The sequence below is a fragment of the Macrobrachium nipponense genome, chromosome 1 (genome assembly GCF_015104395.2).
Source record: "Macrobrachium nipponense isolate FS-2020 chromosome 1, ASM1510439v2, whole genome shotgun sequence".
NCBI lineage: Eukaryota > Metazoa > Arthropoda > Malacostraca > Decapoda > Palaemonidae > Macrobrachium > Macrobrachium nipponense.
In genome coordinates, this window is record NC_087200.1 from 144,596,514 (window position 1) to 144,624,425 (window position 27,912).

The window sequence follows — 27,912 nt, forward strand, 5'->3', positions numbered from 1 at the left end:
GAACCTTTGGTTCTCGCAGTAGGAGGCACTTGCCTTGGAATCTACAGCAATGGCAGCATTCCAAGCAGTCTCGTGGCTCGACCTGTGGTCTCTCACAGTGTCGAAAACCACGGCCTCCTTAGGGAACATCACTCCTGAAGGGGACCTGGCTTTCGTGAGACTGTGCCAGTCTCGGGGTAGGGCTATCGCCTACCTGGCCCACCACACGGCCAACCTGTGGGCCAACCTGGTTCTCCAGTGTAGAGATGCTGTTCTCACCCGAGTGACCAGGGCGGCTGGGCGTGAGGCGGCTCTGGGTCTTCACAACGGACCGGTGCGGAGTTCCTCCTCTCTCTTCCCAGGAGAGGTGGTGGATGCTGCGGTGGAAAGACGAGGCACTGACGACAGTGACCGTTTAGTACACCAAGCAGTCTCGAAGGCGTCTGGGCAGCCTCAAGCTACTGCGGCCAAGCCTAAGAGTTTGGTTAGTGCTTCCTCTGCGGCCAAGAAGATCGTATCGTCGAAGCCCAAAGGAAAGACTCTGCCTTCAACTTCTTCAAGGAGCAACCGTCACCAGCCCTCCTCCCAGCCCTCCTCCCAGCCCTCCTCCCAGCCCTCCTCCCAGCCCTCCTTCTCATGAGGGGGGGCTGGGAAGAAGTTGAAGAGAGGTGGGAAATGCTAGGGACGGCGTTCCCCCTCACCTGCTGCCCCATGTTGCCCAATGGCTCACCAGGCACCCCCCACTTCCGGCAGCAGGTGAGGGGGAATGCCGTCCCTAGCGTGGTGGGGGGTGCCTGGGGAGCCATTGGGCAACATGGCAGTGCTACAGTGCGGAGACCTGGATAGTAAACGTCTTTCGGGAGGGATATCTACTACCCTTCGAGTCTCGGCCACCCCTCACCTTCAACCCGGTCCATCTGCAAACTTACGTTCCTGGCTCGACCAAGGACATGACGCTTCCGCAGGAAGTAGAAGCCATGCTGAGCAAACTAGCTGTGGAGATCGTTCAGGATCAGTCGCTGATCTTCTACAGCCGCCTCTTCCTAGTGGAGAAGTCCTTGGCGGGGCTGGTGCCTGGTGATAGATCTCTCTCCCTTGAACCGATTCGTTCGCCAGACTCTGTTCACGATGGAAACAGCACATTCAGTGCTCGATTCTATCAGGGAGAACGACTTCATGCTTTCTGTGGATCTGAAGGACGCATATTTCCAGATACCCAACCATCAATCCTCCAGGAAGTACCTCTGCTCCATCCTCGACGGGACGTTGTACCAATTCAGGGCACTTTGTTTCGGTCTCTCAGCCGCCCCACAGGTGTTCACGCAAGTGTTCACGCTGGTGTCGGCTTGGGCCCACTCGGTAGGGATACGTCTCTTGAGGTATCTCGACGATTGGTTAGTCATGGCGAGCTCTCGCTCGCAGTTGCTGCAGGACAGAGATCGACTCCTCGAATTCTGCCACGATCTGGGAATCGTTGTGAATTACGAGAAGTCAGAGCTCGAACCCAAGCAGAGTATGAAGTACCTGGGCATGCTGATCGACACGGTAGCCTGGCGAGTCTTCCCCGGAGATTCGCGGATCAGCAGGTTCAGGGAGGCAGTAAGACAGTTCCTGTCTCTACAGGAGCAACCAGCTCAGCAGTGGCAATTTATGATTGGCCACCTGTCATCTCTCGACGGGAACCTAGTAAGAGTAATGCCTCTTCGCACTCCCTCCCTGGAGATGCTGCTCTTCTCGGACGCATCGACCGAGGGATGGGGCGCACACCTGGAGGAGTTGCTGACTGCAGGTGTGTGAGACCATCGCGACAAGCACCTTCACATCAACGTCCTGGAGCTCAAGGCAGCGTTCCTTGCTCTCCAAGGGTTTCGGGACCGTCTGGTGGGACACTCGGTGGTGTTGATGTACGACAACACCACAGTAGTGGCATACGTCAACAGGCAGGGGGGCCTAGTGTCCCTCCCGCTGTACCAGTTGACGTTGCAGGTGCACGAGTGGGCCGCGGCACACTCAATAGAGTTGTCGGCTCGCTACATTCCAGGCAAGAGGAGTGTGGTAGCCAACAAGCTCAGTCGTCGAGATTAGGTGATAGGAACTGAACGGTCCCTTCATCCAGGCGTGGTGGAAAGGCTCTTCAACCTGTGGGGGGGCGCCCAGTCGTGGATCTGTTCGCCACCTGGCACAACAGAAAACTCCAGGTTTTCTACTCGATTGTGCCGGACCCATGGGAGCCGCAGAGGACGCTCTTCAGCATCCGTGGGACAACCTCTTCGTCTACGCCTTTCCCCCGTTCTGTCTGATTCGCAAAGTGATCAGCAGGACGCTGATCACTGCGAACCTTCGGATGATCCTGGTGGGCCTGCTGGCTCTGCTTGCCGAAGCGCCGAGAGAAATTCCCCCCCTAGCACAACCTCCTGTGCCAGCCACACGTAGAACGGTAACACCGGTCTGTTGAGTCCCTGTGTCTTCATGGCTGGCTGCTATCCACCATCTCTTGCGAGCGAGAGGCTTTTCTCACAGCGCAGCGACAGAGATGGCCGGATACCTCAGACAGTCCTCTGCAGCTGTGTACCAGGGGAAGTGGTCCGTCTTCTGTGGTTGGTGTCGGGGACGGGGGGTCTCTCCTTTCAGAGCCACTCTTCAACAGGTAGCGGATTTCCTCGTCTTCCTTCGCCAAGAGAAGCTCCTCTCCATCTCTGCAGTTAAGGGCTACAGAGCCGCCCTGGCCTTAGTCCTTAAACTGCTAGGTGTGGATATCTCCTCTTCTTTTGAGATCTCCCTCCTGATGAAGAGCTTCGAGAGGTATTGCCTACCCAGGGCCGGGATGGGATGTAACTCTCGTCCTTAGGAGTTTGACTCGCAGACCCTTCGAGCCACTCCGAAAGTCGTCAGACAGGGATCTGACCCTCAAGACCCTCTTCTTGCTGGCCCTGGCCTCGGTGAAGAGAGTAGGGGAACTTCATGGTCTTTCCTTCGATGTCAAGCATTCCAGGGGATGGGGATCCGTGACGCTCGATTTCATACCAAACTTTATAGCGAAGATTCAGAGTCCTTCGGTCCCTGACGACCGGTTCGAGTCCTTCACGACCCCCTGTTTGAAGGATTTCACCGATAATGATGCGGATGAGATGCTGCTTTGTCCTGTGAGAGCGCTACGGCGCTATCTGAAGAGAACTCGGCACCTCAGGCCTGAGTGTCGACTCCTCTTCGTTAGCACACTTTCTTTCTGGCTGCGTGAGGTGATCAGGAGGGCGTACGAGACAGCTGACAGTGACGACACCCATACCCTTCGTCTGAGAGCCCACGAAGTCAGAGGTATTGGTCCAACCCTTGCGTTCCGCAAGAACTCCTTGGTGTAGGTTCTGAAGGCAGGGGTTTGGGCCAACCAGACAGACCACCTTCGCTTCATTCTACCTTCGGGATATCACCCACAGGTCCTTGGACACTTTTTCCTTGGGACCCGTGGTGGCTGCTCAACAGGTTTTGTAGTGTACCCAACACCCGAGCAGACAGAACAGCATCGCATCCTGGTGTGACTGCATGAATGGACGAGTGAAAGAGAGTGTGACTGGCTTCTCTTCATCCTTCATTCTTCTCCTCTACCTGTGGGCAGAGGGCTGTGGTCGTCACTACGCTGAACAGGATGCCGATGCAGGTAAGCTACACAACCGAGCCCCACTCTATCCCTTTCAGTAGGGATAGAAGTGTTTATCTGCCACTCCCCAACAAGGGGGGGAGTGGAAGCCAACAAGAGACAAACCCATAACTTTACTTTGGCTCTTGAAGTAGGAACTAGTTCTTGCTTTTTGCTATTTATAAGAGGTACGCTTGCCTCCCTCTTATAATTTGGTCCAGAAGGCTGACCACTGATCCTTCGGTGCACATCCCTCCGATCAGCTGGGCAGAGGCTAGGATCCCTCCCTCTGCTCTTACGACCAGGGAGGGAATCCAAGGTAGGACGAACATCAGTCTGTTCATAAGACTCAGATTCCACCCACCAAGGAGTGAGTTTTCCTATTGTTAAAGGACCGAAGGTTTATATTACGTATTGGAACAAATAACAATTTGTTGAAAATTGTATTTTTCCTAACTATACAAACCTGCCACCCCTCACTCTGCATTTCCTGGGCCTAAAGCAAAGTGACTCCTCTCCTCGCAGTCGAGCATACCGCTAACTGCCGGACAAGTAGTTAACTACCGAACCCCCTTGTTCGAAGCTTACGACCGGTTCAGCTGCCGCTAAGTGCCTTCCTATTGTTAAAGGACCAGGTTTGTATAGTTAGGAAAAATACAATTTTATGCATTCAACTTACCTGTCAGATATATACTTAGCTATAGACTCCGTCGTCCCCGATAGAAATTCGAATTTCGCGGCACACACTACAGGTAGGTCAGGTGATCTACCGCCCCGCCGCTGGTGGCGGGAATAGGAATCATTCCCGTTTTCTAAGTCAGATTTTCTCTATCGGCCGTGACATCAACATTGTTGTTATTACTCCTGATTTGATTTTCGTGTTTTTTCATCGCTATTGATCTTCTAAGCCGGTTGTTTTGGTGATGTATTGGATCTTTGGTTTGGCATACTCTTTCGTGGACTGTTATTTGGACTTGGTTTTTGGATTTTTCTCATAATGTCGGATTCTAGCTTTACGGTTAGAAGACAGTGTGTAAATGAGGGATGCATGGTGAGGCTACCGAAAGCTTCGGTAGATCCTCACACAGTTTGTAAGGGGTGTAGAATGAATGAATGCTCAATATCTGACACCTGTGATGAATGTGTAGGTTTGAATGAGGAAGAATGGAAGAATTTAAATTCCTATTTAAGGAAATTGGATATGGATAGGGCTAGGAAGGCTTCCTCCAGAAGCGTAAGTAGGTCTCGTTCTAACGAGTCAATCAAATTAACACTTAACCCAAAACCTGTATCTTCTTCCTCTTGTACTAAGACTGCAAATCCAGCAACAGAAATTGCAGATCTTAAAGCTGCACTGCAAAGGATGGAACGTCAAATGCTAACGTTACAAGGTAAGCACAGTGATAGTGATTTAAGTGTCCCTAGTGCAGTGGAGGGTGCGTCTGATCGGCTTCATCTCGCTCCCAGGCCTAGACCTCTTCCAAGCTCACAGGCCCAGAGGAGAAGGAATGTCAAAAGCCTTACGGAGGTTATGGAGAATCCCCACCGATCAGGCGTCCCCTCGGCAGATTCTGTGACGACCCGAACTGCCAAGGATCGCTATCGAAAAAGCATCCTAAAACAGTGTTTTTCGTCTTCAGATTCTTCACCTGATGAACTGTCACGCCCCTTAAAAAGGAGTTGGAAGGCTCCAACTTTGAATTCAAGCCCTGAGTTTTTCTCCGATGGATCTCCATGCGAAAGGAAGCAAACCAAGTTAATTCCTAAACGCAAATCGGAGTCCCCTTCCTCTTCTAGACCTCCTTCACCTGCATCGGGAAAGGAAAAAGAGAATGCTGCTACAAAAATCCTACTAAATGTACAGGAGCAGCTCTCCGCTTTAGTAGGAGTTTTTACGAAGGAGACTCCCAGAAGAAAGGACTCTTTCCTTCCGATAAAGAGAACTAAGGGAAGGAAGGAATGATCTAATATAAAAGTTGCGGATTCTCCTGGGATTAGTATGAAGAATGCGCAAAAGCGCCAACCTGGCGCAATGCGCCAGATGCGCTAGAAGATCCATATGAGCCAGAAGCGTCAGAAGCGCCAGGCTGGCGCAATGCGCCAGAGGCGCCAGCCTGGCGCAATGCGCCAGAAGCGCCACCCTGCCGAAATGCGCCAGAAGCGCCAGTCTGGCGCAAGGAGCCACGAGCGCCAACCTGGCGCAAGGCGCCCCAAGCACCAACCGGGCGCAATGAGCCAGAAGTGCCATCCAGGCGCCAGAATGTACGGACTTCTTCCAAAAGACAGTTAAACCAGGAGGATTTGTCTAGCTTTCGGAAGGATAAGCCTTTACCTGACAGGGACTCTAGGTGCCGCACAGGCGGCCGTAGCCCTTGTCAGGATATGGGTGGCTCCGTGGAAAGCGATAGGAGAGGACATCCTTCCTCTGACAGGAGAGAAAGATGTCGCACAGGCGGCCGTCGCTCTTGCAAGGAGAAGGATAAGGTCGTGTTGCAGGATCAACCTATCTCTCGTAAGGACGCAAGTTGCCGCACAGGCGGTCGTCGTTCTTGCGAGAGTGGGGCAGAGTTGCAAGAGACTCATCTCCTATTGAAAACAAACAATCCTCTTCGGAAATGGAATTGGATTTGGAAGAAGTTTCGGAGTCGGGAGATCACTCGGCTCCAGGCTTGTCAGATTATAAGACGCTGGCAGCCCTCTTACTTCAAGAGTTTGGGGACTCATTAAGCCCTACTGCTCCTCCTTCTCCGAGGTCTTTGTTTACAAGCACTAAGGTCTCGAAGTCATCATCTTTCATTAAGATGAAGCCAACCATTTCCATGAATAAGGCTCTTTGATTTGTAGGAAATTGGTTTAAATCCAAGGAGAAGGCGGGGAAGACCGTCTTTGCCTGCCCTCCTTCCAAACTTTCAGGAAAGAAGGGAATCTGGTACGAGACGGGCGAATCACTGGGTCTAGCTCTCCCTACCACTGGCAAAGCAGATTTTTCGAATCTGGTAGACTCTTCTAGGAGACAAGCCTTGTCATCGGCAAAGATCACATGGGGGACTTCTGAGATGGACCATCTCCTCAAGGGATTGTTTAATGTCTTAGAAGTTTTTAACTTCTTAGACTGGTCCCTTGGGGTGTTGGCCAAGAAGACTCAAGAGAAGGAATCTCTTAGCCCAGAAGTCCTTTATAGTGTACTGTCCTGCATGGACAAAGCGGTTCAAGATGGATCAGGAGAGGTGGCCTCGCTTTTTGGAACTGGAATTCTGAAGAAGAGAGTCTTGTTTAGTTCCTTTCTGACGAAAGCAGTTACTCCTATCCAGAGGTCATCTCTTCGTTATGCTCCTCTTTCGGACCAATTGTTTCCTGCACAACTAGTGAAGGACATATCACATTCTTTGACAGAAAAGGCCACGCAAGATCTCTTGGCCCAATCTGCAAAGAAATCAAGGACCTCTGTTCCTGTAGAGAGAGAGAATCGTACTCCTCAACAGCCCTTTCGAGGGAGCTCCTCTTCCAGACCCTCCTTTAAGAAGAGAGGAATACAGAAGAGAGGTAGGTCTTCATTCAGACCTATCAAGAAAGCAAAATGAGACGCCAGTCCTTCAAGCACCGGTAGGGGCCAGACTTTGGAAATTTTCCGAAGAATGGACTCTGAGAGAGGCAGAAAAATGGTCCCTTTCAGTGGTAACGAAGGGATATCTGATCCCCTTTCGAGACAGTCCTCCCTTAACAACGATCCCGAGGGAACTGTCTGCCCAATAAAGGGACCCTGCCAAGAAAGAAGCATTATTGCAACTGGTAGAACAGATGTTGCAAAAGGAGGCTATCGAATTGGTTCGGGATCCGCATTCCCGAGGATTCTACAACCGTCTTTTTCTGGTTCCGAAATCCTCGGGAGGGTGGAGACCGGTCCTGGATGTGAGCGCATTGAACCGATTTGTAGAGAACACAAAGTTCTCTATGGAAACATCGAAATCGGTTCTTGCGGCTCTTCGTCCAGGAGATTGGATGGTCTCCTTAGATCTACAGGATGCTTACTTTCATGTTCCCCTGCATCCATCATCGAAGAAATATCTTCGATTCATGATGCAGGGAAAAGTATTCCAATTCAGAGCCCTATGCTTCGGCCTGTCTACGGCCCCTCAAGTGTTCACGAGACTTATGACGAATGTTGCGAGATCGCTTCATCTAGAAGGGATAAATATATCCCTTTACCTAGACGATTGGCTAATAAGAGCAAAATCGGAACTTCAGTGCTTGAAGGACTTGGAGAAGACTTTAGAGTTGACAAAATCTCTGGGACTACTCGTGAACCTCGAGAAATCACAATTGATCCCCAGACAGAACATAGTCTATATGGGGATACAGATGGATTCTCGGGGTTTTCGGGTGTTTCCATCGCAAGAGAGAATTGCTCGAGGCTTAGAAAAAATCTCGAACTTCTTAGGGAAAGAACGGACCTCGGCAAGGGAATGGCTCAGACTGCTGGGCACCCTTTCCTCGTTAGAGCAGTTCATTTCCCTAGGGAGATTAAATCTCAGACCTCTGCAGTTTTATCTCAGACAAATGTGGAGTCAAAAGACAGGAGACCTGTCAGACTGTTTTCCCATTCAACAGGGGATAAAGTCCAACCTGAAGTGGTGGTTAACCCCATTAATAAAGAACGAAGGGGTGTCCCTCTTGATTCGGAACCCTCTCCGAGTGTTGTTTTCCGATGCCTCGGAAACAGGTTGGGGAGCAACACTGGGCCCAAAGGAAGTGGCAGGTACTCTGACCAAGGAACAGGCTACACTGCACATCAATGCAAAGGAACTCCTGGCTATTCATCTAGCCCTGGAATACTTCGAAGCGGAAGTCAGAGGAGTGGTAGTTCAAGTCCATTCCGACAATACCACAGCTCTGGCTTACATCCGGAATCAAGGGGGGCACTCACTCTTTCTCACTGTACGAAATAGCGAGAGATCTATTAACCTGGACAGAAGAACGGGGCATAATTCTGCGGACAAGGTTTGTTCAAGGTGTAAAAAACCTAAGGGCAGACAGGTTGAGCAGAAAGAACCAAGTACTCCCGACAGAGTGGATGCTCCACTCAGAAGTCTGCAGACAAATGTGGTCCCTTTGGGGAAGACCCCAGATCGACCTGTTTGCCACGTTCCTCTCCAGGAAGATAGACAACTTCTGCTCTCTAGAAGATCCCAGAGCCACGGTGATCGATGCTTTCCTCATGGACTGGTCAGGCATAGACGCCTACGCCTTTCCCCCATTCAAATTGCTGGGGGAAGTACTAAGAAAGTTTGTGGCATCGGAGGGAACAAGATTAACTCTAATTGCTCCCTTCTGGCCTTCCCGAAACTGGTTCACAGAGGTACTGGAATGGACGGTGGACTTCCCCAGATCTCTACCAAAAAGGACAGATCTGCTCAGACAACCCCACTTCGAGAGGTTCCACAAAAACATCCAAAGTCTCTCCCTGATTGCCTTTCGACTATCGAAAGACTGGTCAGAGCGAGAGGCTTTTCAAAGAAAGTTGCAACTGCAATTGCTAGAGTCCGCAGAGCCTCTACCTTTCGGGTCTACCAATCGAAGTGGGAAGTTTTCCGTAGATGGTGTAGGTCGAAGAAGCTGTCCTCTTCCAATACCTCTGTGACCGAAATCGCTGATTTTCTCCTCTTCTTAAGAGAAGAGTCGAAATTGGCTGTATCCACTATCAAGGGATATAAGAGCATGCTCTCAGCTGTTTTTAGAAACAGGGGACTGAATTTGGAAAATAATAAAGATCTTCATGATCTCATCAGGTCTTTCGAGACTTCTAAATTGAGATCTTCTATTCCCCCGAGTTGGAACCTTGACGTAGTCCTAAAATTATTGATTTCGGACAGGTTCGAACCTCCAGATAAAATCTCATTCAGAGATCTTACTAGTAAATGCATATTCCTGTTGGCCCTCGCAACTGCTAAGAGGATCAGTGAATTACATGCTTTGGACTCTCGGGTGGGTTTTAAAAAAGACTCGGCTGTTATTTCTTTCCAGGATCTATTCCTAGCAAAGAATGAAAACCCTTCTAAACCTTGGCCTAGAAGTTTTGAAGTCAAGGGACTCTCTTCTCTAGTAGGTAGAGAGTTGGATCGGTCCCATTGCCCAGTCAGGACCTTGAAGTTCTATTTAAAAAAGAAGAGACAGCTTCAGGGCTGTCGACAAAGTCTTTGGTGTTCGGTAAGAAACCCCATAAGACCTATGTCAAAGAACGCACTGGCGTTCTTTGTCAGAAATGTGATTACCGAAGCTCACAGGGATTGCCAAGAGAACTCTTTTAAAGCTGCTGAGAGTAAAAGCTCACAAAGTCCGGGCTGTGGCAACTTCCCTTTCTTTCACTAAGAATGTCTATGAGAAACATTTTAGCAGCAACTTATTGGAGGTGCAATTCAGTATTTGCATCCCACTATTTAAAGGATGTTAGAGTAACATACGAAAAATGTTTTTCTCTTGGACCTTATGTATCAGCGGATACTATGCTGGGAAATGGAGCAGATGCTGATCCTTAATTTTGTTTTTGTGTTTTTAATGATTATTTGTAATATTGTTGTTGAGTTGTGGGTTGCTTGAAAGGATGTTCGGGGATGACTCCTTTCAATCGTAGTACTAACCCCAATTAGGATCAGGTGATCGGGATTAGTGTCGTGCTCTATGATCATGCCAATAGGCAAGGTGTTTTGTCATGTAAGTGGATAGGACCCCATTGACAAAGATCCTAAGGTTCTGTCGCGTAAGTTGGTAAGACCCCTGTAACAGACCATCAAGAACTCTTAGCATGAGGTCACTACCTCGCTGAGGCTCTTGAAGCGATACAGGCTCCTAGGCAGTAGCCATGAAGTCTTTCGCTAACACAGGTAGGAATCAAGGTTTTTTGTTTTTATTACCTACAACATATGTTGTTTCCTGTCTATTCAGTAAATTAGCTGTCTCTTACCCTCCGCCAAAGGTGCCAATCAGCTAAGTATATATCTGACAGGTAAGTTGAATGCATAAAAATGTTATTGTCATGATACAATAAAGTTTTATGCATACTTACCTGGCAGATATATACGGTTAATGGCCCACCCGACCTCCCCTCAGGAGACAGGTGGAAGAGAAAATCTGTCTTAGAAAACGGGAATGATTCCTATTCCCGCCACCAGCGGCGGGGTGGTAGATCACCTGACCTACCTGTAGAGTGTGCCGCAAAATTCGAATTTCTATCGGGGACGACGGAGTCTATAGCTAAGTATATATCTGCCAGGTAAGTATGCATACAACTTTATTGTATCATGACAATAACATTTTTCGACATTGTAATATTTTAGATTTTTTTATAGTTATTATTTATATATATCCCAATATTGCAAGTCATGACCTTTAGGTCATTCCATGAGAAGTTTCCATAGTAAATCATTACTATAGTATAATGTACTACATATACTTTATTTATCATCTTAGGTTCCTCCTCATCTGCGCAGTAACTGGGACAGTTTCTACCTAGAAATGCTAATGGTTGCTGGGCTTGTGATTTACTTCATCAACTTCATTGTAGGCAAATCAAAAAATCAAAAACTGGCAAATGCATGGTACAACAGCCATAAGAGCCTTTTGGAGCATAACTTTGCTCTTGTCGGTAGGTTGTGATTATTGTTTTGTTTTAGGAAGTTGATAAGAAACAGACTATGCTCTGTAACCTACCAAGTACAGGCAGTCCCCTCTTATTGGCAGACTCGGTTAATAGTAACCCAGTTTTATGGCACTTGTTTACTGCCATAAAATCGTCGATTTATGGCGCCATAACAAGCCAAGTTTTGGTTATCAGATCCATAAGGTGCTGATAATAGAGTTATTATGCCATAACATAATTAACAGATGCCCCATTAACCGGTTATTGGCCCCATTAACTGAAACTCTGTGCTATAAATTCCCAAATTTTGGTTAATGGCAGTTTTCGCTTATCAGCACCACACAGAGAACGGAACTCCCAGCCGATAACTGGGGACTGCCTGAACTAACATTTCCTCCATCTCTTTATTTATTATATCTACTCGTTAAATACTACTAAGTTAAAAAAGCAAAAGAAAATTATAGAAGTATCGTTAGTAATGTTATAATTGTGCTTAAACACTACAGTCATTGCTACAACAACCGAACCGAATCTGATAACTATGTTTTGCTTGCATTTCAGCCATTGTATGATAGTAAAAATTACGGTAGTTAGTATGTTACAAATGACGTCAATTTAGTAGAACAGGACTGATATATTTTTACATACAGGCAGCCCCCAGTTATCGGCTGGGGTTCGTTCTCGGCAGGGTGGTGATAAGCAAAAACCACCATTAACTGAACTGAATCTCTGCAATTCATAGCACTTTTGCCGCCAAATTTTGGTTATGGAGCTGATAACTAAAACTTGGCCTGTTATGGCGCCATAAAGTGTGGATTTTACGGCGCTAAACAAGCGTCATACTGTATACATTTATCTGGTATGGAGAAAATATTGGCAAGGAATTATAGTACTGCTAATTTAAGCTGCAGTTGTAGCTGAAGCCGAGAAAACAAATGTTCACACTGCTAAGGACTATAAATTACTATGCATCAGCAACATGGATGAAACTCCACCGCAGATAATTGTGCAGAAAAAAGTATTTTGATAAAAAATACCGGGGATTAAAGAATACGTTTTATTGTTGTTTTCACGTTAATAACAGATAAATACGTAAATCTCATATTATTATGAAATAGAATTAAAATAACGAACGGAATCTGTTTTAAAAAAAAAAGTGCTCCTGACACCTTCTATTAACAAAAAAATAACTTAATCTAGTTCACAACAAGGTGTATTTAAGTCATTTCAACTTAAAAGCACTTCATTAAACAAACAAAAACTCTATCCCATATAAATAGTTTCAAGAGATCTATTTACGCTATATGTATAGAAGCAAGAAAATCGCTCTGAATTGAGTTAGATAGGGCAAAATTAAATTGCCTCGGCCCTCAGCTGATTTTTCCAAACCATAACAATGATCGCTATGTTTGTGTTTTAAAATACAGTGGTACCTCGAGATACGAAACTAATCCGTTCCGAGGCGGCCTTCGTATCATGAGTTTTTCGTATCTTGAACCGCATTTTACATGTAAAATGCCTAATCCGTTCCAAGCCCTACAAAAACACCCCAGTAAATTATATTTCCAGGCCTACAACACATGTTCTAGGGTTACGACGTCTTAGCAATAAGCCTAGCCTATGTTAGCGGTTGCTACTGTAGCCTAGTCTATGATTCTGACATCTAAACCTAAGAGGCTAAAAGCTTAGAATATGCCAATAAAATGTATAAATAATCAGTATGTACTCATTTCAAATAATTATTAATTAATCATTAACTATAATACACAAACAAACAAAAAACTTTCCAATCGTTTGTTTACATTCAGCTCTTACAAGTACCGAACGAACGCCAAGCAATCACTTTTCCTAGGACACAGTAAGCCATAAATTTTCATTAGTATCTCTCTTCAACTAATGAAACTACCAAACAGTATAATAACCATTCATTTCTATTCTTTGTTCTATCTTTACCTAATGGAGATACCGAGTTACTGACAGCTATAATGAAACATATACGTAACGTAATATTAAAACGTAAGAAGAATTCTAAAAAATATGTATTTGTTGGCTTCGATGATAGCAGTCTGATTTATTTTATATTTTATGATATCTAATTCACAATTTTTTTATTAAATGTATTGCATGTACTCATTTCAAATAATTATTAAGTAACCATTAACTATAATAAACAAACCAAAAAAAAAAAGCTCCAAACCTCTGTTTACATCCAGCACTTACGAGTATCGAACGATCGCCAAGCAATCACTTTTCCTAGTACACAATAAGCCATAAATTTTCATTATCTCTCTTCAACTACTGAAACTACCAAACAGTATTATAACCATTCATTTCTATTCTTTATTCTATCTTTACCTAATATTTTTTTTTTTATTAAATGTATTGCATGAATAAGTTTTTCAATTTACAGCATTCTTTTACCAATAGAATACTTAAAGCACAAGGGGTAGATGCCGACCAATAGGAGAGCAGGATCTTAGGGGTGACTAGCATCAGGAACTAATGGGAGAGCGGGAGGATGGTGGCGAGTTTACTCAGTTGGTGGCGCGGGAGTTTTAAAATTGTTCTCGGTGGTCCGGGCGAATCTCGGGACTTAACAGCAACAACCTTTCGTAACTTGAGCAATTATCGTATGTAGAGCCGTAAAATTTTTCGCATTTGCTTTCGTATCTCGAGTTTTTCGTAAGTTGAGCCTTTCGTATGTCGAGGTACCACTGTACTAAAGTAATATGAGACTACATACAGTATTAATGGGATATAGTGAAGTAAAGCATAAGTTTTGAATAGAGCAAAGGAAAAGATGCATATTCGTTATATTTGTATTTTACGAGGCTGTCTCAGCGCTTAAAGTGAGTACCAATAACCAGACAACAGTGCCATGTATTAACAAAAAAAATAACTAAATCTAGTTCACAACAAGATGTATTTAAGTCATTTTTCAACTTAAAAAACATTTCATATTATGAAAAATAACCATGTCCCATATAAGTAGTTTCTAGAGATTAATTTACACTAAATAGAAGCAAGAAAATCACTCTGAATTTAGTTAAATACTGCGAAATAATCTTACCTTTGCCCTTAGCTGATTTTTCCAAGCTAAAACATGATCGGTTTTTTGTATTTTATAATACAATAGTTATATAAGACTACATACAGTATTATTGGATACAGCGAAGTAAAGGATAACTTTTTAAAAGAAGCAAGGAAAAGATACATACAGGCAGTCCCCGGGTTACGACGGGGGTTCCGTTCTTGAGACGCGTCGTAAGCCGAAAATAGTCGTAAGCCAGAACATGGTCAAAAATCCTAAGAAAACCTTACTTTTAATGCTTTGGGTGCATTGAAAACTATGTAAACTGCATTCTTATTGCATTTTTCATCAAAAAAAACCTTTAAATATTGGTTATTTTGCATTTTTGGTGTCATATTTCATCTGCCAGATCAGTGTTGTAGGCGTCGTAATCCTGGAACATGCGTCATAACCCTGGAAATAATTTCTGATGAATATAATTGAAAAGCGTTGTAACCTCGGAACGTCGTAAGCTGAGACCGTCGTAACCCGGGGACTGCCTGTATTTGTTATATTTGTATTTTATGAGGTGGGCTTAGCATTTAACTTTAGCCACCAGTACTCAACAAAGGTGATATAAACTCTATGCAGGGTAAAAGCCAGTTATGAATATATTGAACAAGCACCGTAAACTGAAATTCCGGTAACTGATACCAACGGTAACCTTGGGCTCCCTGTAGTATTAGTAAGTGAATAAAATATAATACGCTTTTATGACAATATGTATTTATGTATTTCTATAGTAAGTTATTTAAAAGAATTAAAGAACAGAATTTATCCCAGTCTTTTGCCTAAGTTGTAAAGCGAGGGGGAGGTTGGGCAGCTTGCCAGAAATGTGACATTACTTGATAGAAAGTTACTGCCAGTCCAAATTGTTCCTAATACTTAATCCTCTCTCTCTCTCTCTCTCTCTCTCTCTCTCTCTCTCTCTCTCTCTCTCTCTCTCTCTCTCTCTCTCTCTCTCTCATTGGCTGCACATATACATTTTTAATGGTAAAATGTTTTAAGATGATTTTGAAATTAATACTAATATCACGATAACAGAAAATGTTTTAAGGTATATTTGATGTAGGATGATACTTTCAAAATAGGCAGTTACAAGCATTTTTAGATGCGGGTTCTAAGTATTAGGTGGATTCTAGCTATTTTGGGGGTGTCTGGTACGCATCCCCCATGAATACGGTGTGTTCACGAAATGTAGTGCATATTCGAGGAAAGCAATAGTTCTTTGCAGACGAGAACTGCTTATAGTCGGGTTATGTGAACTGCCCAGCTTTTGCTTTACTCAGCTTGGTGCTTTGCCTTGGCATGAGCACCCGCCTTTCCTGTGCAGCAGTCATCACAAGTGATGATCGCCCATGATCTACCCCTCCTGCTGGTTCTTCTAACGGGACAGGTAGGAATGTGCTTTCTCCTTAAGAGGACCCCCTCAGTTGTTCTGAGAGGTGCAAGGCTGACAGAGAGAATTCGCATGAGCTTGTCCCTTTTCTGAATTCAGCTACATAGGTTAGTATCTCGAGATCGGTCCTCGGATCATCTCGCCATACACTCGAGTAGCTGAGGAAAAGTTTCTTGGTGTCCTGTCGTATATCCCTTCAGGGAGAAGAAATTGGATTTTTCTATGGTATACAAATACTCTCGATTTTCATTCAACAGAGACCTTTGCACTGATTCATCAGCACATCGATCTCAGGAATAGGACTGCAGCTTCCCCTGTGAATTACCTTCATTGATTGAATCCTTTGTGCTTCCAGGAAGACAAGGGTTTTCGTAAGGGTGCTGCATTCCTTGCTTGGGAGAGAGTTCTCGGCTAGTTGAATTCCTTTTCTTTGTACAAGGAGTTCATTCTTAGTTTCAAGATACCCAATCAAGCTCTTTTCTCATTCTGCTGCCATGACAGTTCTTCTTTACCAATCTCAGGTCTCATGCCGTTTCTCATTGCTACGAAGGATATTACCTCTCGCAAGAAACCTGGAGGACACCCTTCTTGGATCTTTGCTTTAATGCCTCGGACGCTTAATATTCTTCCCTGCTTTTTTCATATGAGTTATGATTCCTCACACATTTTGAAAAGGCCCAGAAGTCTGACTCTTGATCTTACAGTTTTTATACTCTGATCAATTTGTCATTGGCAAGGCACTCCTTACTCTCTTTCGACCAGGAGTAGCAGCCCAGGTTTGCTGAACTCCAGTCAATTCTAGAGACTCACTCAGATTTCTCCCTCCAGTAAGTGAGACCTAATGTAAAGGACAGAAGTTTTGTCTATTGTGTAGGAGCAAATGACAGTTTTTAAAAGTAAATTATATATAATGAACATTACCTTAATATAATTTATCTAGCCCTAAATCCCCAAACCCGCACCAATATTTACTACATTGGCAACCCTGTTACCTCCTAATCTGTCTGCTGTCCGCCAGTTATCAACACTGCCGTTTGACAGTTACAAAACCTTCCTTTGAAAATCAGTTGTTATAAACTGCCTCTGTTGTTTACATCATGGCCACTCTCTATAAATTTCCAAAACCTTTTGTGCTATTAAAGCTCTCAGTATTTGTTAATGCAGCTTTATGGTATTTACCATTTATGAAATCCACATATTTAGTGAACTAACTTTTATTTCTTAATTGTGGATTATATTTTATTTTGACGAACTTTTGCGCTATCCGGATTTACTCCGTGACCTGTTCAATGGATAGCCAAGGTGATTCGACTCTTCCTTCTGCTAGCAACATCAGGAATTGCCTGGGTTGTGGGACAAGGATGAGTAGGAGGGAGTATGAACCCCATGACATTTGTAACTCTTGTCATGGACAGGTTTGTGACTTGACTTCTCATTGCGAGTTATGTAAGTATTGGCCTGACGTGATATGACAGCATATGTTAATCATTAAAGAATCTTGCAGCATAAAAGATTGTTTAAGGAGAAAAAGAAATTGGTGGCTAAACCTATATCTATTGATATCCTAGCCTTGTGTGCTCATGGTTTTGGTTCTTTGGTTTTGATATCATGTGATTCTGATTCTGAATTAATTGATGTTTTACCACCTGTACAACCGGTAACTAATGAAGTCATTTCTTATTTTGACTAAAAAAATTTTGGTGATGGAAACTAGTCTGAATAAGAAATTTGAAACATTATGGCTTAGTTTAGATAAGAGGCATTTCAGCCAAGTTTAACAAGCTGTCAGAAAGTGTTGAAGCAGCTTTCACTAGGATATCTAACAATCTTTTATATTCATTCTCATGGCGAAGGCCTGGGGGGGGGATCCGGTCCGGCTAGGTGCCTGACGATTCTTTACCCAATGTGTCCCCGGTCAGTCCCGTAACAGTGCCAGAGAGCGCTTATTTAGAAGTGGGGAGGGGTATAAGTGTTAGACCTAAGACAGCTAGTTGTCAGGATGTTACTTTGGGGAAGTTTCACAGTTAGGTTCTGACAATGATGATGATGACGTTGATTTGTGTGTTATTGGTGTTTTGTTGAACAGCAGCGTTCAAGAAACTTTTTTTTTTTTTTAAGTTTTGAGGTTTCTTTCTCAGGTGAGGCCTAAAGAGCAGAAGCAACCTCTGCCTTGCAGTATTACACAAGGGATTTTTCTTCCCGGTCGCAAGAATTTTTACGTTTTCCCTTTGCTGAGAGGTTCGTGAGGACGGATGTCGCTGCAAAACTTTCGAAGGTGACTGGGGAAGGGAAGAGGAAGCTCTCTTCTCTTCTACGACACTGGAGAAATGTTTACCAGGTGGTGGATGATACTTCATTCTCTCGACCCCCCAAAACCAAATCCTGATTTTGCCCGACTTTCGGGTCAGCCTTTGCTTTTCAAGGCTTCAGTCTCAGATTTGCTTGAAGACTATTGCCATGGAGTCTGTTATGAGCTCCTTGAAGGAGGCTCAATCTTTCAACATGTAGGTCCTCGCAGGTCTTTTAATGTATGTCAAGGACTCTTGGTTTGTTCCTCCTGGTGCTCCTCTTTTTGAGAAATTTTGCTCGTCTATTTCGATCGTTTCTGTACATCAGAATGAGCTTGCCACTCCTATGCAAGCCTTTCGCGTTTCTCTAAGGCATAACCTGTATTTGTCACAGTTACCCTCTTCTGTTTTGGAGATGCTGAGAAATCGTTTATTGTCCTCTTCTCCTTTTGGCAATTCCCTTTTTGATATGTCTGTGCTTTTTTTTATATGTCTGTGCTTTCTGGGGTTTCGAAAGAACAAGGCAATGCCTCTTCCTGAAGCTCACTGGGCCTTGTCAAGAGCTTTTTCCTTGGGTTTTCATCCTGTTTCTTCAAGGGGTAAGCATAAGTTTAGTGCCAGACTGGCACCTTCTGCTCCAGCCCAACAGCCTCCTTCTTTTCTGGCTTGTTTCTCCCAAGTACATCAGGTTTCTGGCACCTCGGCTTCTTCCTCTGGCGCTTGCCCTTTGAAACGTGGGAGAGGTTCTTGGTGCATATCTAAGGGCAGAGGAAGAGCTCAACCTCCAGGAGGTCCTTCTTCTTCTTCCTTGTCTGGGCGTAAGAATTTCCAGAAGTAGGAGTCATTACCTCGCCCGGAGACTGCAGTAGGAACTTATCTCTCTTGCCATTTGTCAGCTTGGCAGGAGAGAGAGGTGGATGCTTGGGTAATGGAGGTCCTGAAAGTAGGTTGTGAGATCCTTTTTGTTTCAAGATCTCCTTTCCAATCGTCCTCTCGAGTTCAGCAGTTATTCCCCTCACTCAATCAGGTCAAGCCTTGGAGAAGGAGCTTTTGGCCCTCTTGGAGAAGAATGCCATAGAGCAAGCTTGTCCTTCTGGGTTTTACTTGTGGGTGTTTGTGGTTCTAAAGGCCTGTGGCACCTGACGCCCCATCATAGATCTTTTGGTCCTGAACAAGTTCATTCTAAAGTCCAAGTTCTGGATGGAAATGGTTCAGACCATTCTTTCATCCGTCAGGAAGGGGGACTGGATGATTTTCATCGATCTGCAGGATACTTATCCGCAAATCCCCGTACATCCGAAGAGCAGACTTTACCTTTTGTTTTTCACGGACTCGGGAGTTTTCCAGTTCAAGACCCTTTGTTCACTGCTCCACAGGTCTTCTTGGGTGATGGCTCCCATTTTGGCTATTCTGCATCAGTCAGGAGTAAAGATGCTTTGGTATCTGGACAATTGGCTGGTCCAAGCCGACTCTCTAGAGAAATATCTCCGGTCGAGGGAGATATGTAGTTTTGTCTCTGTTGAGTTGGGCATACGTGTCAACTTTGACACATCCAATCTAATCCCTTGCCAGATCGTGGCTTATCTGAGGATTGTTTTAAATTCTTAGATTTTGAGGGGTTCTCCCTCTCAGAAATGGATGGACAAGCTTCTAAGTAGGGATGCACCGATACCAAATTTTTGGCCGATACTGATACCAACTTTTAAAGCCGATACCAGTATGTTTTACCTCCATATTCCTGTTATTTAAGGGAATATGTATTGTTACTAAAATCATTCTTGTTCACTGGTTATTGTATATTAACCCTCTTACGCCTACTGGACGTATTTTACGTCGACATTTTTTGTCTCCCGTGTTCCGATTGGACGTATTTTACGTCGACTTACAAAAGTTTTTTTTAAAAATTCGCGGAAAAATACTTATAGGCCTACCAGCCTAAAACTTTTGAATCACGCGCCTTGGGAGATGCTGGGAGTTCATGGATCAAGTTGTTGTTTTGTTTACAATCATTACGCAGGCGCGCAAGCGCGAATTTCTTTCTTGCCGCACTAAAAAGTATCTGTGACACATCTCGGAAATTATTTTGTCACTTTGACATAATTTTTGTACCATTGTAAATTAGCCATTACATAAAGTATTATATATGAAAATGTGCACATTTTTATGTAGAATACAACAATAAAATACTCATGATTGTAGCTTTTATCAGTTTTGAGATATTTTCATATAAATAACGATAATTGCCAAAATTTCAACCTTCGGTCAACTTTGACTCTACCGAAATGGTAAAAAAACGCAATTGTAAGCTAAAACTCTTATATTCTAGTAATATTCAAGCATTTACCTTCATTTTGCAACAAATTGGAAGTCTCTAGCACAATATTTCGATTTATGGTGAATTTATGAAAAAAATAACATTTTCTTTACGTCCTCGTGGTAACTTCCGAAAAAATCATACGTGCGATTGTGGTAATGTTTGCACCATTTTAAATTAGCCGTTACATAAAGTTTTATATATGAAAATGTGCGCAATTTCATGTAGAATACAACAAGAAATAATTGAAGGTTGTAGTTTTTCTCATTTTCGAAATATTTGCATATAAATCACGATAAATAGAAAAAAAACCACGTTCGGTCAACTTTGACTCTACCGAAATGGTCAAAAAACGCAATTGTAAGCTAAAACTCTTACAGTCTAATAATATTCAGTCATTTATCTTCATTTTGAAACAAATTCGAAGTCTCTAGCACAATATTTAGATTTATGGTGAATTTAAAAATAAATCTTTCCTTCCCTCAGCGCGCGGATTCTCCGCCACAAATCTCCGAAATGCGTACGTACCATTCTCGGAAAATTGCTCTGTTTCATATTAGGCATTTCATAGAGTTTTATATATGAAAATGTGCGCAATTTCATGTAGAATAAAACAAAAAATATTTGAAGGTTGTAGCTTTTCTTATTTCCGAAATAATTGCATATAAAAAATATATATTAAAAAAAATTCGACATTCGGTCAACTTTAGCTCTTCAGATATGGTCGAAAACTGCAATTGTAAGCTAATACTCTTACAGTCCGCGCGGTAACTCTTCCGAAAAAATCATACGTGCGATTGTGGTAATGTTTGCACCACTTTAAATTAGCCGTTACATAAAGTTTTATATATGAAAATGTGCGCAATTTCATGTATAATACAACAAAAAATAGTTGAAGGTTGTAGCTTTTCTCATTTTTGAAATATTTGCATATAAATCACGATAAATAGAAAAAAAATCCACGTTTTCGGTCAAATTTGACTCTACCGAAATGGTCGAAAAAAAAGGGATTTGACGAAGGAAAAATCTATTTCTGGGTGATTGGCTCGTGTCGCCCTATGAAAGTATCCTTAATATCATTCTTCTAGGTAAAATTAGCCTAAAATTACCAGAGAAAAACAAAATTAAGAAAATGTCAGTAAAACTGACTCGCTCCTCTTAAAAGAAGTGTGCGGTATGATATAGGGGCGAGTGTGGAACACTACCACGAGACAAACACCAATTAGAACTTCCCTATCAGAATCCCCCCAAGAGAGAGCTGATACCAACGGGCGATGCAGCCACTACTACTACTACTAGAGGACGCCACGGACAGCAGCGCCCCTAGCGGTCATCCTTAATAAAACCAGTTAAATACATCTTGTCCTGCAAGGGGGGGAAAACAAACCATAAAAAAGGGGGGGTTTCATAGGGCGACACGAGCCAATCACCCAGAAATAGATTTTTCCTTCGTCAAAATCCCTTTTCTGGGCTCAGCTCGTGTCGGCCTATGAAAGAGTACCAGAGAAACAGACAAGATGGAAAAGGAAACAATGAAAAACAGTTTAAAATGATGGATATAATATAAGTAAATCAATTACAGCATACAATTAAGCACTTAAACTAACTTATTATACAGTAAAATAATAGAATGTTAGTAAAAGTAAACTTAAATTACTTAAATGGTAGATAAATAAAATTACAGAGATGCATGTAAAATAAGGCCAATTTGGATTTACTTAACTAGAATACAGAATTATATATACATACATGTGTCCTACCCTACATAAAAAATAAGGGTAGGTACACTGAAATCCATCATTAATACAATTATTCCAAAATATATACAAACACATTGTGACTGAAGTTCATCATAAACATAAAATGGTGAATATACAAACATATTGTGTCCTACCCTAGCATAAAAATAAGGGTAGGTACACTGAAGTACATGGCAGTACAAAAGTGGGTGTCCCTAGCAAAAAAATAAGGGACAATCCACTATATGATACAACGGCTAAGGCTATGATGTTGAGTAGCCTGACGATAGGTTGAGGCATGTTGGTTGAAGTAGGTAGAAAGGAGACCTGGATCAATACTACAACTACTAAACAGTATCAGGGGAAACTATGTTTCCCGCTGCTACTGCTGAAAACTTTAAAGATTCCAAGGACTTTAGATAAGCCGTTTAAAGACTGTCGGGGATTTCCATACAGTATCCTTCCTAAGATCCTCAAAGTCATATGTTGGCAAAATAATTAATTGAGGTTGGCTACTCCCCTGATATCATGTGCCTTTGGGAATGACTCAGGGTTGGCTTGTTTAATGAAGTAAAGGATTTGCTGTCTAATGCCTTTAACTGATAAAGTACCACCTTTTTCTCTCATAAAGAGAGCACCTGAGGATCTAGAAGAAGTACGAGATAGAAAGGCTCTAATAGTTGATACTGGGCAGAGAGAAGGGCCTGTGGAAGGTGGGATCCTTCCAAGGAGCCCATCTTGCAAGAGGATCTTCATTTTTGGCTAAAAAGCTACGATCCGGAGCAAGTAGAACTTCTCCTGATGGGAGGAATTCCACATGACCCGCATCCCTGGATAGAGCCGACAGTTCTGAAATTCTAGCTCCTGAGGCTAGGCTTAATAAGAATAATGTCTTCCTCAGGAGCATTATGAATGTACAAGATAGTTGTCAGTATCTGAAGCTAGTTTGAGGACATCATTTAAGAACCATGAAACTGTAGTAGGCCTCTGAGAAGGTCTAAGTCTAGCACAGGCTTTAGGGATAGATGTGAAATAAGATTCAGTCAAATTCTATCTGAAAACCTACTTGAAAGATTTTCTTCAAAGCCGATTTGTGAGTGGTAATCGTGCTAGCTGCTAAACCTTTTTCAAACAAGGATCTGAAAAAGGATATAGCCAAATTAACTGTCATGGTTGTAGTGTTCGATTCTCTCAAGAAAGATGCTAATTTTTTAACAGCTGAGTCATATTGTCTAATGGTTTGACTCTCTCTTATCTGATTCTAAGAAGAGAATATTCTGTGGATCAATGTCAGCATCTTTATTAGCCGCAAACTTCATGAAGTCCATAAAGTTAGGGTCTGGAGAGTTCTTGAGGAAGCGAACACAGTCCTCATTTGTACTGATTGTGACAGTTTGGGATTGGGGATCCGTTGAGGTCGGAGACCCAATTCCAAAAGAAGAGGATACCAGTTGCTCTTGGGCCAAGTCCGGTGCAATCAGAGCTACTATCCCTTTGAAAGACCTTAGTTTGTCTAGGACTTTCAGAGAAGATTCACTGGAGGAAAAACATAAATCCTCCTCCACTGATTCCAATCTAACGACAGGGGCGTCCGTGGCATAAGCCAGAGGGTCCAGGTTGGGGGCCACATAGCAAGGGAGCTTGTGGTTCGCTGTGAGGCGAAGAGATCCACTTGGAGACCTGGGACTCTCCGGCTTACCACTGGAATGACCCGACGTCCAGAGGACCACTGCTGATTCCAGAGGAACTGACCGGGACAGGGCGTCTGCTATCACATTTCTTACTCCTGCAGGTGAGTGGCGACAGGTGCCATTTGTGTTTGTTTTGCTAATGCAAAGATGGCTATCATGACATGGTTCACATGCTTGGATTTGGACCCTCCTCTGTTGATGCGAATGAACTACCACTGCACTGTCCAAAACTAGCCTTAGATGACTTACTTCGGGTCCGGGGGAAGCAGTCTCTTCAGAGTAAGAAATACTGCCATTGCTTCAACACGTTTTATGTGGAGCTGGCGAAATTGAACTGACCAAGTCCCCTGAACCTGTTTGAACTGAGAGTATCCCCCCCACCCGACAGGGATGCATCCGTGTGAATGGTTAACACTGGGAGGGGATATTGAAGGGGTACCTTCTTGGCTAAGTTCTTTACTTTTGACCAAGGCCGTAGTTGGTTGCGGAGGATCTGTGGGATTACTGACAACTTGTCTCGATATTTGGAGTTTGCTCTTGACCGCCAAATTCGATTTATATCTTTCAGCCTTGCTTTCAGAAGGATATCTGTTACCGAAGCAAACTGAGAGACCCTAGGATTCTCTCCTGGTTTCTTCTTGACGTCTGTTTGCAATTGAGGAATTGCCTGACAGATTTTGCTATTTCCTTCCGTTTGGCCACTGGAATTGATAGATTGTGGGAAGACAAATCCATTGGAGTTCCTAGCCACTGAAAATGAGATTCCGGAGTAAGTCTGGATTTCGTTTTGTTTATCTGGAACCCCAGATGTTCCAGAAAGTGAACTACCTTTTTGGTAGCTTTGAGACATTCCTCGACTGTTGGTGCCCAGATCAACCAATCGTCGAGGTATGCCGCTACCATGATTCCCTGAGCTCTCAATTGTTGTACAACCACTTCTGCTATCTTTGTGAATACCCTGGGGGCTACATTCCAGACCGAAGGGCATCACTTTGAATGAGAATGTCTGATTTCCTAGCCTGAATCCTAGGAATGGGCGGAAGTGCCTGGCTATAGGGATATGATAGTATGCGTCTAAGATCGATGGAGCATGTGACGGCTCCACGCGGAAGTAAGGTCCTTACTTGCGAGAGGGTAAGCATCTTGAACTTGTCGCAGCGAATGAAAGAGTTTAGCTTTGACAAGTCTAAGATTACCCTTCTTTTTGTTGAGCCTTTCTTTGGCACGCTGAATAAGCGCCCTTGAAATTTTAGATGTTTGACTCTCGCAATAGCTCCTTTCTGAAGGAGTTCTTCCGCGTAATCTATCAATTCCTTTGACGGTACCTGATGAAATGATTTGATTGGAGGGGATCTTTGATCCAACTCCAGCCTAATCCTTTGGACACTATGCTCTGTGCCCAATTGCTGAACCCCCACCTGTGGCGGAAGAGGAAACAGCCTCCCTCCTACCTGGGGAGCCTCATTGCTGATGGGCGGGGGGTTGGCCACCCACGACCCTCCTCTGCTGAACTGTCTCTTCCTCGGTGCCCCCTTCCTGCGCCACGCTGACGAAAGTAACCTCTCGCCCCTACCTCTCGGGGTTGAGAGTAGCCTTGGGAGCCTCATAAAGCAGGTTGAAAGGCCGGCGGGAGATAGCGTAGGAAGTGATGGTTGAGATTGCTGGGGCACCAGAGGAAAGGTTGGTTCTGTTTAGAGGTGGAAGGTTGTCCCTGTTGGGTAACTGGACTGCCTGCACAAATTGCTGCTGATGTTGGATTTTTTTGTTTTTTTATAAGGCTGGAACCTCTTACCAGCCTTCTTTGGTTTCTTGCCAGCATGTGGAACGGATTCCTGTTTCCTCTTAGAGGAAATACCCCACCTAGCTCTAAGGCTCTGGTTGAGTCTAGCAGCTTCGTGGTGGACCTCGTTCACTGCGGACTCTGGGAAGAGATCCGCTCCCCACATGCTTGCAGCCAAGAGTCTATTAGGCTCATGCCTGATTGTGCACTCTTGTAGGACATGCTTCCGGCAGTTCCTCCTAGCCTGGAAGAAGTCAAAAGCGTCCGACAGAACCGTCTGAAATTGAGATTTCGCCAGAATCTTGAACAGCGGTTCCGTAGCGTAGGAAAGAGCAGCCATTTCAGTAATGATGAGAGAATTGAGGGATCTGCCAAACCTAGTTCGCGCATCGAACTCTGCCTGGATTAGGGAATCCGGCAGCCTAGGTAATTTCTCACCGAACTGGTCCATGGCGCAGTCCGGCTTGAGTTTACCCAGCGTGAATGTAGCTGGCAGGTTTTCCCACAACTCTCCGAAGGCGGGGAAGAGTGGAGAAGTAGACTCCGCCTCCCTCAACTGTGGAATGGGCTCATCCTTGAGGACTGCCTGAAGAGACTTCTCCACCAATTTCGTTGCGAACGGAAGAGAGACCTCCTCTTCCGTCGCGAAAATAGTGAAGGGACTCTTGTAGGCCTGGAGTTTAGTGTTAGTACACTCCCAGTCCTCAAGGCAGTGAACCCATTCTCGCTGGGCGTGATCTCTACTGTAAAGAACTGACTCCTTCGAGATTTTGTCCTCTCTCGTGAGAGCCGTTGGCGTCAGCCTAGCATACCCGATGAAAGGCTGCGTCAGACCCGGAGGGTAGAACTCGAAGTCCTCAATCCTTCGAGTACCACACTCCGGGATAGAAATCATTCCGTCCTTAAATGGAGCGTAGGCCGCTACTCTCCATGGATTCTCCATAGAGAAAGCTGGCAAGGAGTCATAAGGTGGAAGTTGAAGAATCCCCGTGCTAGATGCAGGGGAGACTGGGGGAGGAGCCTGAGTTAGCCCAGCCACTCGGTCCTCATTCTCTCTCATTCTATTAGAGAGGTCCTGGATTGACTGTCCAGTTTGAGACAGACTGTTCGATAATTGCGCGAACATCTGCTCGAAACGCGTTCCCAATGCTGAGATTTGGGAACCTACCAGCACCCCCACCTGTTCCATCACCCCTGGTGAGACAGTAGAGGGAACCGCAGGTGCTGGTTGCTTGCTACCCCTGCCGGCATAGCCGGAGAGGAGGCAGCGGAGGCGGGAGAAGGCAGTGACTCGGTGGTAGCGCGAGCCTTCTCCTTCGAAGCCTTGCTTCTGGAGCTCTTCGACTGGGAAGAGCCCGGCTTTGCCTTCACCGCATCGGCATAGGAAGTCGACGACTTCCTAGCCGAAGAAGACGAAGACGACTTCCTAGAAGTCGACTTAGATAAGGTCTTCGGTTCTCTCTTTCCCTTCTCCTTAGGAGGTACAGAGAGAGCGGGAGGGCGAATAGGGATCTCGGATCCCGCAAAGCCTTGGAAAGAAGCGGAAGAAGAGGGGACAGGAGAAGATCCAGGAGCGCCCAAGGAAAGACCTTGGGCGCCCGACATACCTACCTCAACCAACAAATCCTCGCTAACTACCGCCATTGGCTCAAGGTTCAGGTCCAGGGCAGCGACGTCCGGACGGACCGATCCTGGGAGGCTACGACCCCAAACGATTGCTGGAGGTCTTGCTGGATGGAGGCTATCAGTGGGGCAGCGGACAAGGGGTCGACGTAACCCGTCGACTTGCCCGCGGGGAAGATCTGGATGGCCAGCTTCCTATCCAAAATGTAGGGCTGGCCCTTGGCGGCGTTTTTTCCAAAGCCGCCCACCCACGCTTTCAGGGTGGCGAGGGCGACTTCCCTCACACCGCTAGCCTGAAAGAAAGGTGAGATTAGCTACCAATTGTGGAACGGGGTTAACAAACTTACGACTAGAAGTTGTTAGTAAAATCATAAGTAAGCCTATAATGGACTTACCCCATCTCCCAGCTGACCGACCAGGTCGTAGCATATGGCGCAGGCTTCGGGGTGCCAGACGATCGTCTCATTGAACGACGTGGCACACGGGGCGTGAGACCTGCACTCGTCATGTCCACAGGGGTCGTAGAGCGTCGCATTACAGGCTGGGACCTGGCAGTTGGTAGCCTGTAAGTGAAAAAGTACATGAGTACCGAGTAAACACTTACAGCCTAACATATGCTCCGCTGGTGCCGGAGCGATAAAGTTAGATAAAACCAGAGCCTCGCCAAAATACGTGTGGTAACCAGGTTGGAAGATAGGCTATGGCTCCGCCAATGGCGGAGGCACAAGAATCAACCAACTAGGAGTGGTGGTAATGGAAACC

At 44.7% G+C, this 27,912-nt stretch overlaps 1 protein-coding gene across 2 annotated transcripts in view; it reads left to right on the forward strand.

Annotated features, from left to right (window-relative positions):
* The window catches only part of LOC135219711 (PAT complex subunit CCDC47-like), a 224,664-nt gene that overhangs the window by 88,440 nt on the left and 108,312 nt on the right, over positions 1-27,912 (forward strand). For both annotated transcript variants that reach the window (XM_064256697.1, XM_064256696.1), the window contains exon 4: positions 11,078-11,252. In XM_064256697.1, the coding sequence (XP_064112767.1) occupies positions 11,078-11,252 (175 nt within the window). The remainder of the gene's footprint in view (positions 1-11,077; positions 11,253-27,912) is intronic.